Here is a 16,524-nt window from a genome sequence, read left to right on the forward strand (position 1 = left end):
CCCCGCGGCATGACGGGAGTCGCAGTCCCGGCGCGGAGGGCGTGGGGCGGGGCTGGGAAGGGGCGTGGCCACGGAACCGTATGGGGCGTGGCCTGCGGATGGGGCGTGGTCTGGTGCGGGGGCGTGGCCCGGGGCAGGGCCGGCGCGGAGGGACGCGGCGAGCGTGGGGCGCCCCGGTGGGGCCCGTGGCGGGGGGGCGGGACCTGGGCGGGGTCCTGGGCACCGGGGCCGGCGTGGGGCGCCCGGGGGACCCGCTGTGGCTGGGGGAGGGAAGGGGGGGGTGTCCCGCCCCAAACACCCCCACACCTGCAGCACGTCCCCCCGGCAGGTCCCGGGGGATCCCCCTCCCCACGGCCCCTCCAGCACCCCCGCGGGCCTGGGGAACAGGGACAGACCTCGGCAGGGACACGGCCTGCAGCAGCACGGCCCCGGGACAACACCCCCCGTCCCGCTGCCGGACCTGGCCCTCGTGGGCAGCACGTGGCGTCGAGGGCTCGAGGGCGCGTTGTCCCGCTGTTCACACCTCCCCTCCCGCCCCTTCCCCGGCCCGGGAGCGCTGCCAGCAGCTGGGGCGCAGGCGGGCTGGGCTGCGGGGCCCCCCTGGGCTCGCACCCTCGATTCAGCACAAAGCAGCCCCCCCAGATCCCTGCTGAGCTCCCCAAAACCCACCTGCAGCTGACCCTGTCCCTCCTGTCCCCACCTTGGTCCCAAAGGAACTGGGATGAGCATCCCCACAGATCCTCCCAGCACTGGAAAAGCAAATAATGCCCTGAAATTTCAATTTTTTTATCAAACGGGGGATAAAACCAGCCCCGCAGGCTGGCAGGGAGGCTCCGGCCCCCGGTGTGCCATCGTCCCCGGGGAACCCCAGCATGGCAGAGCCACCGGGGAGGTGACAGCCCTGGGGACAGGCTGTGGTTTGGCACAGGGAGGTGGCACCGAAAGCAGTGACAGCCCCCCCCATTATGAGCCCAGCTTTGCACCAGCTTCATGCCCGATGGAGGGCAGTCGGGGGGGGGGGACGGGGACATTGGGAGGCTCCGGGGACCGCGACTGAGACACCTCGATGGGTTGAAGAGGACAAACCCTGCACTCGGCAGTGAGCAGAGATGGAGATTTTTTTTTTCCATGAAAATATGAACTGGGAGAGGCTGGTGGGGGCATCGGAAGGGAAGGAACTGGTGGAAGTGTGTCTGGGTTTTTGGTAGGGGATATGGCCAGCACGAGCTTCACTTCCAGGCTGTGCCAGGGGACGGTGGGGGGGGTCACCCAGCCCCGCGTTCCCCCCTCGGGGGGTCGGTGGGTGTCTGCGTGGCCGCTCAACCCTCAGCTCCAACCCCCAGCGGTGGGGAAAGCCCAGCGAGCAGACAGCAGGAACCACAACCATGGGGCTGGTGCTGAGCCCTGATGCGCTGCGCAGCTCATCACACTGATGGGCAGAGCCCACAGCGCCGCACGGCTCCAGCCCTGTGTCCCCACAACCGCCGCTTTAAAAACCTCTCGGACAGAGGGGTGACACATTTTGGGGATAAAAGCCCCGGCGGCTCCAAGGAGGAAACGGAGCGGGGATTTTTGGTGGATGAAGGGCCGGGGGCTGCGGTGGAGCCACAGCCAGGGGTGCCGTGGGTGAAGCATCGGGGTCCACGGCTGGGAAACCCCACATGTGCCAGGCAGCATCCCAGCCAGCCCCCCCCGGTTCTTAAACCAGCCACCACATTTAATTCATCCACCCCCCAAAAAAAGAGCATGAAATGGGGTTTGAACCACAATTTGCAAAAAAAAGACAAACCACGTTCACCCTTGAACCCCGGTGGGTGCGGGCGGGCGTGGCGGCAGAGGGTGGTGCAGGCCAAGGCACCGTGCTGCCGCGCCGCCTGCGATCTGTCCGTCTGTCCGTCCGTCCCAGCCGGCCCTTTCCTTGCCCCGGCTCCCATGGGACAGGGGGGGTGCATCTGCCTGCACCCACCGAGGAGGGAGACGAAGGCGAGCGGGGCGCTTCGCTGTGCTGGAGGGTGAGTTCTTTCCCTGCCTTGAGAATAATAATAGTTAATAAAAAGTGGTGGTTTGGGCCAAGGGAATGTTTTGTTCAACCTGAATCAGCTGTTTTGGGGTAAAATTGGTGGAAATAGGGAGTGTGATTCAGGTAGCGCCAGTGCCCTGGCAGTGCAGGGGTTAAACCCTGCTCGGGGTGATGCTGGGTTTTGGGGTGCCCTCTGATGGGTGGCCCTGGGGACAGGGGGACACGGTCCCACAGGAGGCAGGGGTTGCTCCCAAGTTTCCATTTTGAGGGTGCCATGTCCCCCCCTACCCCAGCCCTGGGAACCCTCTTGCCCTGGGCTCGGGCTGAGTAATCAGAGCTGGATTCTGAGGATCGGGCTGGGCAGTGAGGAGGGGTCACCCCGGGGGTCCCCTCGGTGGTGGCTCCTCTGGTCCCCAAACAGGGCAGGGACAGCCCTAGTGGCTGTTAAGCCCCTCCCCTTCCCCACGTGTGGCTTTACTTACTGTGAGCATTCTGTCTGCCCATCAGTAGGGACCAGAGTGAACATAAGGGTCAGCGCTCCTGAGTGGGGATGACCCTGGGGCTGGCCTGGACGGGGTGTGTGTGTGTGTGTGCGTGCGCGCGAGTCTGTGCAGACATGGGTGTGCGTGCGTGTGCGCTTGCACGTGTGCACGTGTGTGTGCAGTGTGTGGGCAGCGTTTGAACACACGGGTGTGGGAGTGTGCAGAGGAGCACGTGTGCGCAGTGCAGGGGTGCAAGGCAGCTGGGCAGTGCGGGGGGCAGTGTGAGGGTGCAGTGTGAGGGTGCAGTGTGAGGGTGCAGTGTGAGGGTGCAGTGCAGGTGCAGTGTGAGGATGCAGTGCAGGGTGCAGTGCAGGTGCAGTGCAGTGCAGTGTGAGGGTGCAGTGTGAGGGTGCAGTGCAGTGCAGTGCAGGGTGCAGTGTGAGGATGCAGTGCAGGGTGCAGTGCAGGTGCAGTGCAGGTGCAGTGTGAGGGTGCAGTGTGAGGGTGCAGTGCAGGTGCAGTGCAGGTGCAGTGCAGGGTGCAGTGTGAAGGTGCAGTGCAGGGTGCAGTGTGAGGGTGCAGTGCAGGTGCAGTGCAGGGTGCAGTGCAGGGTGCAGTGCAGTGCAGTGCAGGGTGCAGTGTGAGGATGCAGTGCAGGGTGCAGGGTGAGGGTGCAGTGCAGGTGCAGTGCAGGATGCAGTGTGAGGATGCAGTGCAGGGTGCAGGGTGAGGGTGCAGTGCAGGTGCAGTGTGAAGGTGCAGTGCAGGGTGCAGTGTGAGGATGCAGTGCAGGGTGCAGTGTGAGGGTGCAGTGCAGTGCAGTGCAGGTGCAGTGTGAGGGTGCAGTGCAGGGTGCAGGGTGCCAGGCGGTGGGTGCCCGTGGGGGTGCAGAGCCGCCCACCAGCGCAGGGGGTCAGGCAGCACCCGGCGGCCTCACACGCACCCGAGAGCACCCTAAAACCCGCTGGGGTGGAGCAGGAGCCCCAGCACCCACCGCGGCAGGGGAGGGGGGGCCCACCCTGGCACCCTGCGAGCACAGGCCCGGGGCGACCATGTCCCTCACCCCACAGGCCCACGGGCCAGCGCAGGACCCACGGCTGGATTTGGCCTCTGTGGGAGCCCGGGTGTGGAGGTGGGGTGTGCCCAGGGGTGCTGGTGTGGGCGCACGTGTGTGCATGGCGTGTGCATGGTGTGTAAATGGCATGTGCATGGCGTGTGCATGGCGTGACCACGGTGTGTGCATGGTCTGTGCATGGTGTGTCCATGGCGTGTGCATGGTGTGTGCATGGCATGTGCAAGGTGTGTCCATGGTGTGTCCATGGTGTGTGCTTGGTGGTTCCATGGCATGTCCATGGTGTGTCCATGGCATGTCCATGGCGTGTCCATGGCGTGGGCATGGCATGTGCATGGTGTGTGCATGGTGGTTCCATGGCATGTGCATGGCATGTGCATGGTGTGTCCATGGTGTGTGCATGGCATGTCCACGGTGTGTGCTTGGTGGTTCCATGGCATGTCCATGGTGTGTCCATGGCATGTCCATGGCGTGTCCATGGTGTGTGCATAGCATGGTGCATGGTGTGTGCATGGTGGTTCCATGGCATGTCCATGCTGTGTCCATTGTGTGTCCATTGTGTGTCCATAGCATGTCCATGGTGTATGCATGGTATGTACATGGTGTGTGCATGGTGGTTCCATGGCATGTCCATTGTGTGTCCATTGTGTGTCCATGGCATGTCCATGACATGTCCATGGCGTGTCCATGGTGTATGCATGGCATGTGCATGGCATGTCCATGGTGTGTCCATGACGTGTCCATTGTGTGTCCATGGCATGTCCATCATGTGTCCATGGTCTGTGCATGGTCTATACCCAGTACATGATCTGTGCACGGCATGTGCATGGTGCGTGCATGCACGGGTGTGAGATGTGCATGTGTGTGCACACGTGCAGTGCATGTGCATGTGTGTGGGGGGTGTCCGTGCCCGGATTTGTGCATGTGTGTGCATACATGTGTGATGCGTGCATGCACATGTGTGTGCTTTGCGTGTGTCTGTGTGTGTCTGGGTGCTCCGGGCGTGCGCAGCTCTGTGCACTGTGTGTGTGTCTGGGGGGGTGCAAACGTGCGGGGGGGTGTGTGTACCCCAACCTGGCATGTGTGCACACACGTGTGTTTTTAAGCACGTGTGAGTGCGTGTGTGTGCACGGGGGGTGCGCACTGGGCGCACACACATGTGCATGTGTTGTACATACCTGTACCACGCGTGCACGGGGGGTGCCGTGTGGTGTACGCGATGCGTGTGTGCACACCTGCGTCCCTGCGTGTGCACGGTGCTCCCCTGTGTACACGACACACGTGTGCACCCGTGGGTGCCCAGGGACCCTCAGACAGGCCGGCTGCCGCTGGGGGCTCCAGGAGAGGCCCAACATGGGCCTTGGGGCCATCGCGAGGGCCCTGGGCTGGTGTGGGGGAACCTCTTCACCCTGGAGGGGCTCCAGCATCAGGGAAACCTCCACCACGAGGAACCTCCTGTGGGGGGAACCACCATCGTCTGGAAAAGTTGTGGGGGGAAACTTCATGGTGGGGAACCTCCATCATGGGGGAACCTCCATTGTGGGGGAACCTCCACCACAGGAGAGCCTCCATCACGGGGGGAGCCTTAATTTTGGGGGAATCTCCATTGTGGGGTGAACCTCCATTGTAGGGGAACCTCCATCATGGGGGAACCTCTATCATGGGGGACACCTTAATTTTGGGGAATCTCCATTGTGGGAGAAACCTCCATCATGGGGGAACCTTAATTTTGGGGGAATCTCCATTGTGGGGTGAACCTCCATTGTGGGGGCACCTCCATCATGGGGGAACCTCCATCATCAGGGGAACCTCCATTGTGGGGGAACCTCCACCGCAGGAGAACCTCCATCACGGGGGGAACCTTAATTTTGGGGGAATCTCCATTGTGGGGGAACCTCCATCATGGGGGAACCTCCGTCATGGGGGACATCTTAGTTTTGGGGGAATCTCCATTGTGGGGTGAACCTCCATTGTAGGGGAACCTCCATCATGGGGGAACCTCCATCATGGGGGACACCTTAATTTTGGGGGAATCTCCATTGTGGGAGAAACCTCCATCATGGGGGAACCTTAATTTTGGGGGAATCTCCATTGTGGGGGGACCTCCACCACAGGAGAACCTCCATCATGGGGGGAGCCTTAATTTTGGGGAAAACTCCATTATGGGGTGAACCTTCATTGTGGGAGAAACCTCCATCATGGGGGAACCTCATGTTGTGGGGAAACATCCATCAGGGAAACCTCCATTGTGGGGGGAACCCTCGTCATGGGGGAACCTTCACTTTGGGGGTACCTCCATCAGGGGGACACCCTCTGTCATAGGGGAAACCCCTATCATGGGGGGAATCTCTACCTTGAAGGAGCCTCCATCACGGGGGAGACCTCCAGTGTCTGTGTGTGCTCCACGTGCATACATGTGCATACGTGCACTCGTGTGTGCGTCTGTGCTTGGGTGTGCTTGTGCACACCTGTGCCTCTGCGTGTGCCTGTCCCGGCGTGCCCAGACGTGCTCAGGCAGGCGGGTGCACACCGACACAGAGCTGTGTGCATGCAGCACAGTGCCCACACGTGTGTGTGCATGTGCAGGCCCCTGTGCGAACACACGCGTGAACATCTGCTCCGTTCACAGAATCCCAGAATCACGGAGGTTGGAAAAGCCCTTGAAGCTCCTCCAGCCCCACCATGAACCTCACCCTGACCGTTCCCAACTCCACCAGATCCCTCAGCGCTGGCTCAACCCGACTCTTCAACCCCTCCAGGGATGGGGACTCCCCCCCTGCCCTGGGCAGCCCATTCCAACGCCCAACAACCCCTTCTGCAAAGAAATCCTTCCTAAGAGCCAGTCTGACCCTGCCCTGGCGCAGCTTGAGGCCATTCCCTCTTGGCCTGCCGCTGGTTCCTTGGCTCAAGAGACTCCTCCCCCCTCTCTGCACCCTCCTTTCAGGGAGTTGCAGAGGGCCAGGAGGTCTCCCCTCAGCCTCCTCTTCTCCAGACTAAACCCCCCCAGTTCCCTCAGCTGCTCCCCATCAGACCTGTGCTCCAGACCCTGCACCAGCTCCGTTGCCCTTCTCTGGACACGCTCGAGTCATTCAATGGCCTTTTTGGAGTGAGGGGCCCAAAACTGAACCCACTCATCGAGGTGCGGCCTCACCAGTGCCAAGCCCGGGGGTGACAACACCCCCACACCAGGCCCCTGCTTGCTGCGTGTCCCCTGTCCCCGTGACCGGGGCTCACCGTGCCACCGCTGCCCTGGCACGTAGCTGGGGGCCCCCATCCCTCTTCCTCCTCCTCCTCCTCCTCCTCAGCCCTGTATTTGCTGCGGCTCGGCCGGCAGCGGCAAGGCTGTGTCAGAGCTGGAGGCCATGGGGGTGCTGCCGCCGTGGGGGGGGGGGGAAGGCTGAGAACGGGCCAGCTCGTTACACTGCCCCGGGCTGGCGGGTGGTGACGCTGACACACACGTGTGCACATGTGTGGGGGTCCCTGCGGGGGAGCTCCGGGGGCACGGGGAGCCCCAGGCACTCCGAGCACACACGTGGCCTTGCACACGCGTGGCCGCCCCACATGCAGCCCGTGGGAGATGTGCTCAGCCCCCCACATCCCCGGGGCCTTCCCTGCTGCACACACCCATTTGCACACCCGCTCACAAGCACATCTGTGGTGCGTGCATCCCCTCCTTGCACACGCGTGCACACCCCTCCACACGTTTCTCAAGTGCATACACTCCCCTCACACCCCTCCACACACCCCTCGCACACCCGCCCCGCTGCACACTCACACGTGCTCCCTCGTGCACATACACGTGCACTGATGCCTTCCCCTTTCACACACACTTCGTGGCGTGCAGCTCCCCTTACACACACGGTCCCCCTTGCACACACGCTCGCCCTTCCATTCACCCCTCCTTGCACACTCAAGTGCCTCCCCCTTGCATGCACAATCCTGTTGCACACACCCGATCCCGTTTGTACACCCATCTGTGCACACACACGTACTCCTCTTGCACACCCGCCTTGCACAGACACTCTCCCCCTTGCACCCCCCAGTATGCACCCCCTTTGCACACCCCATGCACCCTCACTCCCCTCTGCACACAGACGTGCTCCCTGGTGCACGCAACCTCCTCGCACACCCCCTCTTTGCACATACACACTCTCCCCCTCCCACTCCTTGCACATCCCCCCTCACACACCCCTTTGTGCACATATGCCCCTCCCTTGCACACACACCCTTTGCACACACACACTACCCCTTCCACACACCCCCTGCACACCCCCTTGCACGCTCTTCCTTTGCACACACACTCTCCCCCTTCCACACTCCCTTGCACACCCATCCGCTCCCCCTTTCACACCCCCTTGAGCACACTCCCCTCCCTTGTGCACACACACTCCCCTTGGGACACCCCCCCTCGCTTGCGCTCCCCCTTGCACACCCCCACACCCCCCTTTGCACACACAATCTCCCCCCCTTGCACACATCTCTCTCTTTGCACTCCCCCTTGCACACACACTCCCACCCTCCCTCCTCCCTTGCACACCTCCGCCCCCCTGTGCTCCCCCTTGCACACACACTCCCCCTACCCCTTTGCACCCCCCTACCCCCCACACTCCCCCTCGCACCCCCCCCCCGCATTCCCCTTGCACACCCCCCTCCCTTGCACTCCCCCACCTCCCAGTGCTCCCCCTTGCACACCCCCACCCTTGCACTCCCCGTTACACACACCCCCCCCACCCCCTTTCACTCCCCCCTTGCACACACCCCCCACCCCCCCGCACTCCCCCTCTCACTCCTCCCCTACACCCCCCCGTGCTCCCCCCGTGCACACCCCCCTCCCTTGCACTCCCCCTTGCACACACACCCCCCCAGCCCCTCTCGCTCCCCTTGCCCCCCCCCGCTCCCCCCGCACGCCCCCGCCCCGGGGCCGGGATGCATCAGGCGCCGCAGCCGCCCCTAATCGACTCCAGCTGCAAAAACATTCCCCGCAGTCAGAGGCGCCGCCGCCTCCGGAGCCGCCCCCCGCCCGGGCCAGGCCGGATTCCTCCCCCCGGCCCCCCCATTCCCCCCCCCCCCGGCCCGGGCCAGCTGCGCCGGAACCGCGTGGCCGTGGGGCAGCCCCACGGGTGGGCCCCGCAGGGGCGGGGAGGGGGGGTCACCGTGGGTCGGGGGTGGGACGGGGCAGCCCCGGGGGGGGGGAACCGTGTTCTCCGGAGGGGGCGTGGGGTGGAGGTGGGGGACCACGCTCACCCCTCCCACGTTCTCCAGGAGGTACCTCGGGATGGAGACGGGGTCCCGTTCCCACCCCACTCGCACCCATCGCCCGTTCGCCAGGAGGGGTGTTGGGATGGAAATGGGGTTCCATTGCCACTTGTCCCGCGTTCTCCAGGAGGCACACCAGGATGGAGAGGGGTCCCTGCCCACCCATCCCGTGTCCATCCATCCCATGTTCTCTGGATGGGGTGTGGGATGGAGGTGGGGAACCATGTCCACCCATCCCATGTTCTCCAGGAGGGATGTTGGGGTGCTGGGATGTTCTCCAGGAGGTACACCAGGATGGAGAGGGGTCCCTGCCCACCCATCCCGTGTCCATCCATCCCATGTTCTGTGTGGGGTGCTGGGATGGAGACAGGGTCCCATGCCCCCCCATCCCACTTCCATCCTTCCCCCATTCTCCAGGAGGAATACTGGGATGGAGACGGGGTCCCACGCCCACCCATCCCATGTCCATCCATCCCATGTTCTCCAGGAGGTACACCAGGACGGAGAGGGGTCCCTGCCCACCCATCCCACTCCCATCCATCCCCTGCTCTCCAGGAGGGATGTTGGGGTGCTGGGATGTTCTCCAGGAGGCACACCAGGACGGAGAGGGGTCCCTGCCCACCCATCCCACTCCCATCCATCCCATGTTCTCCAGGAGGGATGTTGGGGTGCTGGGATGTTCTCCAGGAGGCACACCAGGACGGAGAGGGGTCCCTGCCCACCCATCCCATGTCCATCCATCCCATGTTCTGTGTGGGGTGCTGGGATGGAGATGAGGTCCCATGCCCACCCATCCCACTCCCATCCTTTCCCGGTTCTCCAGGAGGGATGCTGGGATGAAGATGGGGCACCACATCCACGTGTCCCCTGTTCTGAAGGAAGGACTCTGGGAATGGGCGGAGGTAGGGCGGTGGGATGGAGACGGGTCCCACATCCACCCATCCCACACCACCAGGGCAGGGTGGTGGGATGGAGGGAGGATTCTCCATCTGCCTTGGGAAACCCAGCCCTCATTAGGGACATCCCTAATTGCCGGGGGGGCACATGCTGCTTTCTGGCAGCTTCGTCTCCTTTAAGAGCGGCGCAGCGAGGAGCCGAATTTAGCCGGCGCGGCCGCCTGTCCTCCTGGCGTCCAGCCAGGGCTCTGCCGGCCTCGGCGAGATCCCGCTCCAGTGCCTGTGGCCGGGGGGGGACAACAGGGCCGGGGGGCCGGGAACACCCAGAGGGGGGCCCACCCTGTCTACAGCACCCATGGGCGCTGGTTCCTGTTGGTCTCAGGTTCCTGCTGGCTTCATACTCGTGGAGGTTAAGGTACATGGAGCTGTGAGCAGGCAGCTGCCTGCAAGTTGGGGACAGCCAGCGATGTCCCCACTGAGGCCCCAGGACCTGTCACGACGACGTTAAGGCCTAACAGAAATGGTTGGTGGGGACATGTGAGACGTCCCTCGTCACCTCCCTGCTCCCCGTCACCTTCCTCTGCCACCCACCCGCGTCACTCCTGGGGACACAGGACGAGAGGGGACAGTGGCAAGGGAGGGGGGGTGGGGGGGGGTGGACCCTGCTGCCCTGAGGGAATTGTCACCCTGGGGCTGAGCTGGTGGGACGGGTCCCCACGGAACAAAGGGGGGGAGTCCCCAGGACAGTGGGTGGGACAGCCTGGGGGACAGGGGAGCCTGAGGGCCATGGGGACAGGACTGCCCCTCCTGGGGAACAGGGGACAGGAGAGCCCATGGATGTGGGGGCAGGAGAGCTTGTGGCCAGCGGATGGGGAGCCCCTGGTCCAGGGGACAGGAGTGACCATGGCCTGAGGGACAGGAGCACTGAGACAGCCAGCGCTGGGGACATCCCATGACCCATCCTTCTCCCAGTGACACCAGTTCCTTTCTCCAGCACTCCTTTCCCTGCACTGGTTTTGCCCCCAGGGCCTTCTCCTTGCCGGGTCAGAGCCCCACAGCTGACCTGCCCATGGCTGCTTCTCCTGGGGACCCCCCTGTCCCTGTCGGCACAAGCCCTGTGAGCCTCCCTGGACACTGGTGTGATGAGTTGTGGGTGCTCTGGGGCCAGGCAGGGTGGGTGTTTGCCCGGGTGGGAGGGGCCAGGGTGCACTTTAATTGACTTCTGCCGCGTTGGGCAGCTGTGAAAACAGAGCGGGGATCATTAGGGGACATCAAAGGACCCCCAGCACGGCCGGGCGGGGGGACACAGCGGGACACGCCACCGGCGTTTGCTCCCTCTTCTCTTGGCTTAAAAGAGGCAGAGGAGGATGGGAGTCACCAGCCTGGGAGGGCTGGGGCTCAGCGTGGGCAGTGAGGAGGTCCCTGGCCCCTGGCCCCTCGCCCCTGTCCCCTGGCCCTGGGGTTAGCTGGTCCTGGTGGGACACATTCTCTGGGTTAGCCAGACCGGGGGTGACCTGTCCCCAGGGTGACCTGGACATGGAGCGACCCATCCCCAGGGTGTCCCAGACCTGGGGTGACCCGTCCGCAGGGTGACCTGGACCCCTCCCCAAGATTAGCTGGTCCCAGGGTGACCTGTCCCCAGGGTTAGCCTGACCCAGGGTGACCCATCCCCGGGGTGACAGACCAGAGGACAGAGGGAGGGACACACTGACCGTTGCTTGCTGACACCCTCCAGCTCCTTCCCCACAGCCCCGAGAACCAAAAACCTCCAAAAAAACCTCCAAACCCCCCCCAAAGACTTCTGAAAGGCCCTGGGCTGAGCCACACGGCTGCTGCCGGGACAGGATCCAGCCCAACTCCACCAATTCCAGCTCCAAACCCCAACAGACGTTGCAGGAGCCTGTGGGGCTGGGGAGGGGGGACACGCACACAGACCCCCGGGTGGGTCCCAGCAGCACCCACGGGGTGCTCAGCACCCCCAGAGCTCAGCCGCTGGGTGCAGCCTCTGTAATCCCAGCCCTGTTTTCCAAAGCCGGGACACCGAAGCCTTTAAAAAAAATTCATCTCCCAGCTCCTGCATTCCTGGGTGGAGAGTTTACATTCCCCCCGTCCCCGGCGATCCGCGCTTCGCCTCTGGAAAACAAAGCGGCCTTGGGTGGGATCTGCCTTTCGGGGAGCGGGACCCTCCAGCCCCATAACGAGAACCAGCCGAGGGGCAGCACCCCCAGGCCAGAGCACCCAGCGCCAGGGCTGGATTCGGCCCTGGGATCCCCTATGGCGAGGGTGAACCCACCCATGCGATGGTACCTCTGGGTGCACGTGGGGGTTGAGGGGTGCAGGGGGGGGTCCCCAAGACCCCTTGGCTGAGGGGCACCACCAGCGTGGTTTTTCCCCCCCCCCCCCGCCCCGGGAGGGAGGCAAAGACATCGGCAGCAATAAAATCAACCCCATTTTAATTCCCATTTCAAGAGCCACCAAAGCTGGGGGGGGGGGGGGGCGGGCAGGGGGGGTCCCAGCCAGCCCAGCCCCTCCCTCAAACTGCTTCTCCAAACCATGGAGCAGGGAGGGGGGAAAAAAACCCTGGATACGTTTCCCCCCTCTTCTCTCCCCCCTTCCAAGTCATCGCTGGAAAATTAAACCGGATCCAAAGAGTTTTTCCTTTCCAAAATGTGCTGGAGAGGCGCTGCCTTAACCCTTTCGGCTCCTGCTTTTCCCTTCGCCAGAGAATTGGGATTTTTAAGGGCCTTTTGGGATCGTCCCGGGGCTTTGCTGGCAAAAAGGGGAACGGCTCAATTCGCCTGCAAACCCCCTTTGTGCTCAGAGGATCCAAAAATCTCCCAAAACGATGGAGATGAGACACTTCAGGGCTTCCCAGGGCTGGTTTTGGGGCACCAGTGGGGTCAGCACTTCCCCAGCCAGGTCTCCCTCTCCATTTTGGGAAGAGTATTTTTTTAATTTCAATTAAATGCAGCTGATTAAATCCATCCTTCCCCTCCCCGAGCTCCGCGCCAGCCCCCCTCCAGCTGAAACTCCCCACAGCCCATCTCCAGCATCGCCCAAATCCCGACAAACCGAACCAGAGCTGGGACCCACTTCGCTCCGGAGACTCGGGATCGGGGCCCACACACAGCCAAAACCCCCTAATCCTATAGAAAATGTGAGCTATTTCCTCCGGGGGGGCACAAAAGACCACCCCCCCTCCCACTACAAACCAAAAAAATCCTTATTTTTCGGGTTAAATAGATATTTTTTCCCCCTGCCAAGCGCTTTGTTCCAGCTGGAGGGAGATGCTGGCTCATCCCCACAGTGCGATGGAAGTGGGGGGCCCGGCAGCACCCATGGGGACACCCGCCCCCCCCATTTAATTCTTGATTTTTTTGGTGGAAAAAAAAGCCCTCAGGAATAAGTTAGCATTTTGTTTGACTCGATTGTATTTGCAAAAAGACTGTTTAAAAAGTTATTTGGGAGGAAAAGTCTGTGGCCAAGTTGGGGGGGGGGTACAGGCAGAGACCCCAGCCCCGGCTGGCCCGGGGGGACACGACAGCCCCGTCACAGCATCTTTTGGGAGCGAGCGAAGGGGGGGGGACAATAAAAAATCCGTTTTCTTGGGGAGCTTCCAAAAGGAGAGAGGGATTTTTATTGGGTTTTTTAAAATTTTTTTTTGCCCCTTTTTCCGGGAGCCGGCGGAGCAGCTCGTGCCCGGGGAGAGCCGGCCCGGAGCGGGCAGGGGGCGGGCAGGGAGCGCGCAGGGAGCGCGCAGGGAGCGCGCAGGGCCGCGGCCCCTCGGCCAACGCCGACAGCCCCGGCGGCTCCGCGGGGCGGGGGAAGCCAGCGCGGGGAGCGGAGAGGGGGGACGGGAACCCTCGCACAGTCTCGGCAGCTTTTATTCCTTTTTCTCCTCTTTTCCCCCCCTTTTTTTCTCCTCTTTTCCCCCCCTTTTTTCTCCTCTTTTTTCCCCCTTTTCTCCCCCCGCCTTTTTTCTCCCTTTCCCCCCATTTTTTCTCCCTCCCTTTTTTCTCTCCTTTTTCTCTCTCCCTGTTTTCCTCTTATCTCCTTTTTCTCTCCCTTTTCTCCTTTTCCCCCTCCTTTTTCTTTTTCCCCCCTCTTTTTCCCTCCCTTTTCTCCTATTTTCCCCCTTTCTTCCACTCTCTTTTCTCCTATTTTCCCCTCTTTTATTTCCCCTCCCTTTTCTCCTTTTTTAAAATCTTTTTTTCACTCCCTTTTCTCCATTTTTTTCTTTTCCCCCCTCCCTTTTCTCCTTTTTCTCTCTTTCCCCCTTTTCTCCTTTTTTCCCCCCACCCTTTTCTTTTTTTTCCCTCCCTTTTCTCCTTCCCCCCCGCTTTTTCATGTTTTAAATAGAAATATATAATTAAATTTACAAATGCTATTTACAGGTTTAATTACAAAAAAAAAAAAAATCAGAGAGAAAGAGAGACACCCCTTAGACGTTAATAAATCTAAAAATAAAAAATATATAATAAAACCCCCCAACAAAATTCAAGCCAAAGGGCGGCAGCGGCGGCCGGGCTCGGCGGGGGGGTCACACCGTCGTCTCGCCCTGCTTGCTGTTGGTGAGTCGCGTGTAGAACTTCCTCCACGAGTGCAGGGTTTTACCCGACCATATCCAAAAGCCGGAGGTGATGCCCACGATGAGAGTCATGAGATACTTGATCATGTAGACGGTGAAATCGGGGGTCATGCGGGGGGTGAAGTGGAGCGGGCAGGGGATGGCCAAGCTCTTGCAGTTCTGGCTGATCCAGCTGCGCTCCCAGTGCTCGCGGAAAGCCTGCTCGTAGAAATAGCAAGCGATGACGATGGTGGCCGGGACGGTGTAGAGGACACTGAAGACCCCGATGCGAACCATCAGCCGCTCCAGCTTCTCCGTTTTGGTCCCGCCGTGTTTCATGATGGTGCGGATGCGGAAGAGGGAGACGAAGCCGGCCAGGAGGAAGGAGGTGCCGATGAAGAGGTAGACGAAGAGCGGGGCCAACACAAAGCCCCGGAGAGGGTCGATGTTGTTGAGGCCCACGAAGCAGACGCCGCTCAGCAGGTCCCCGTCGATCTGCCCCATGGCCAGGATGGTGATGGTCTTGACGGCCGGCACGGCCCAGGCGGCCAAGTGGAAGTACTGGGAGTTGGCCTCGATGGCCTCGTGGCCCCACTTCATGCCGGCTGCCAGGAACCAGGTGAGGGAGAGGATGACCCACCAGATCGAGCTGGCCATGCTGAAGAAGTAGAGCATCATGAAGAGGATGGTGCAACCTTCCTTCTTGGTGCCCTGTACCACCGTGCGGTAGCCGTCCTCCTGGAAACGCTCGTTGCAGACCACTCTCTCCTCCAGCACGAAGCCGGCGATGTAGGCCACCGACACCATGGTGTAGCACCCCGAGAGGAAGATGATGGGTCGCTCGGGGTAGCGGAAACGCTGCATGTCCACCAGGTAGGTGGTGACGGTGAAGAAGGTGGAGGCACAACACAAGACGGACCAGATGAGGATCCAGATACGGGCGAAACGGATCTCGTCCTCGTTGAAGAACATGTGGCCATCGGGCCGGGTGGGCTCGCAGGGCGCCGCGCAGTCCTTCTCGCCCAAGAACTTGTAGTTGAGGTAGCTGGGCACCTTCAGCGCCCGCGGGCAGTGGAAGGGGTGGTCGAGGGTGGCGTAACGAGGGGCGCCCGGGGTGCCCTGGCCGGCCAACGGCGTGGCACTGGTGAGCAACGCCGGCGAGCCGCCGTCCTCCGAATGGTTCTGCCCCACGCAGATCTGCTCGGCGCCGTGCCGGGGGAAATTCTCGCAACGTAATCGCTCCGGCCATTGGAAACCGAATTTATTCATGAGGGCTTCGCAGCCCTGGCGCGCCCGCTCGCAGATGGAGCGGCAGGGCGGGATGGCCTGCTCCAGCACCGTGCAGACGGGCGCGTACATGGAGCAGAGGAAGAACTTGAGCTCCAACGAGCACTGGACCTTCACCAGGGGGTAGAACTGGTGGACCTCCAACCCCGCGTCCTCCTGGTTGGTGTGACCCAGCAGGTTGGGCATGATGGTCTGGTTGTAGGCGATGTCGGTGCAGAGCGGGATGGAGATGGGCTGGCAGAAGCCGTGGTCGGGGATGGAGATGCCCTTCTCGCCGTGCAGCTGGCTCCGGCACGGCACCGGCACACTCAGCCCCACCAGCAGCCACCAGGCCAGGGCGGGCAGCACCCCCATGGTGCCCCGAGCTGCTGCGCCCGGATTTACCGTGCCCGGTGCCCGGCTGGCCGGTCCTCCTGCCCGGATCTGCCGTGCCCGGGGCTGCCTGGACGACTCCCGGTGACCGGATTCGCTGTGCCCGGGGCTGCCTGGACGGCTCCCGGTGACTCTGGATACGTTCCGGTCCCTCCTGGACGACTCCCGGTGACTCTGGATACGTTCCGGTCCCTCCTGGACGGCTCCCGGTGACTCTGGATACGTTCCGGTCCCTCCTGGACGGCTCCCGGTGACTCTGGATACGTTCCGGTCCCTCCTGGACGGCTCCCGGTGACTCTGGATACGTTCCGGTCCCTCCTGGACGGCTCCCGGTGCCCCCGTCTACCCTGTGCGGCGGGACGACTCCCGGTGCCCGGACTAGACGCTCCCGGTGCCCGGACCAGACGCTCCCGGTGCTCCGCAGCGCTGCCCCCGCTGCCCCGACCCGGTGCTCCGCGGCGCAGCTCCCGGTCCCGGAGCCCCGGGGGGCCGGTGGCGCTGGCGGGGTGCCGGGGGAAGGGGGGGGGGGGGGTCCGGGGGGTGCCGGGGGAGCGGAGCGGCCGCACCGGACG

The 16,524-nt window shown here is 62.6% G+C and overlaps 1 protein-coding gene across 1 annotated transcript; it reads right to left on the reverse strand.

The window, feature by feature from the left end:
• Positions 1-14,108: 14,108 nt before the first annotated feature.
• Positions 14,109-16,524, reverse strand: FZD2 (frizzled class receptor 2). Its single transcript, XM_074849757.1, has one exon. The coding sequence runs from the start codon at positions 15,932-15,934 to the stop codon at positions 14,267-14,269; it is 1,668 nt and encodes a 555-aa protein (XP_074705858.1). The 5' UTR covers positions 15,935-16,524; the 3' UTR covers positions 14,109-14,266.

Source organism: Strix aluco, chromosome 24, assembly GCF_031877795.1.
Source record: "Strix aluco isolate bStrAlu1 chromosome 24, bStrAlu1.hap1, whole genome shotgun sequence".
Taxonomy (NCBI): domain Eukaryota; kingdom Metazoa; phylum Chordata; class Aves; order Strigiformes; family Strigidae; genus Strix; species Strix aluco.

Coding starts and splice junctions, on each gene's coding strand:
- FZD2 (XM_074849757.1), bottom strand. CDS start 15,934: ATGGGGGTGCTGCCCGCCCTGGCCTGGTGGCTGCTGGTGGGGCTGAGT.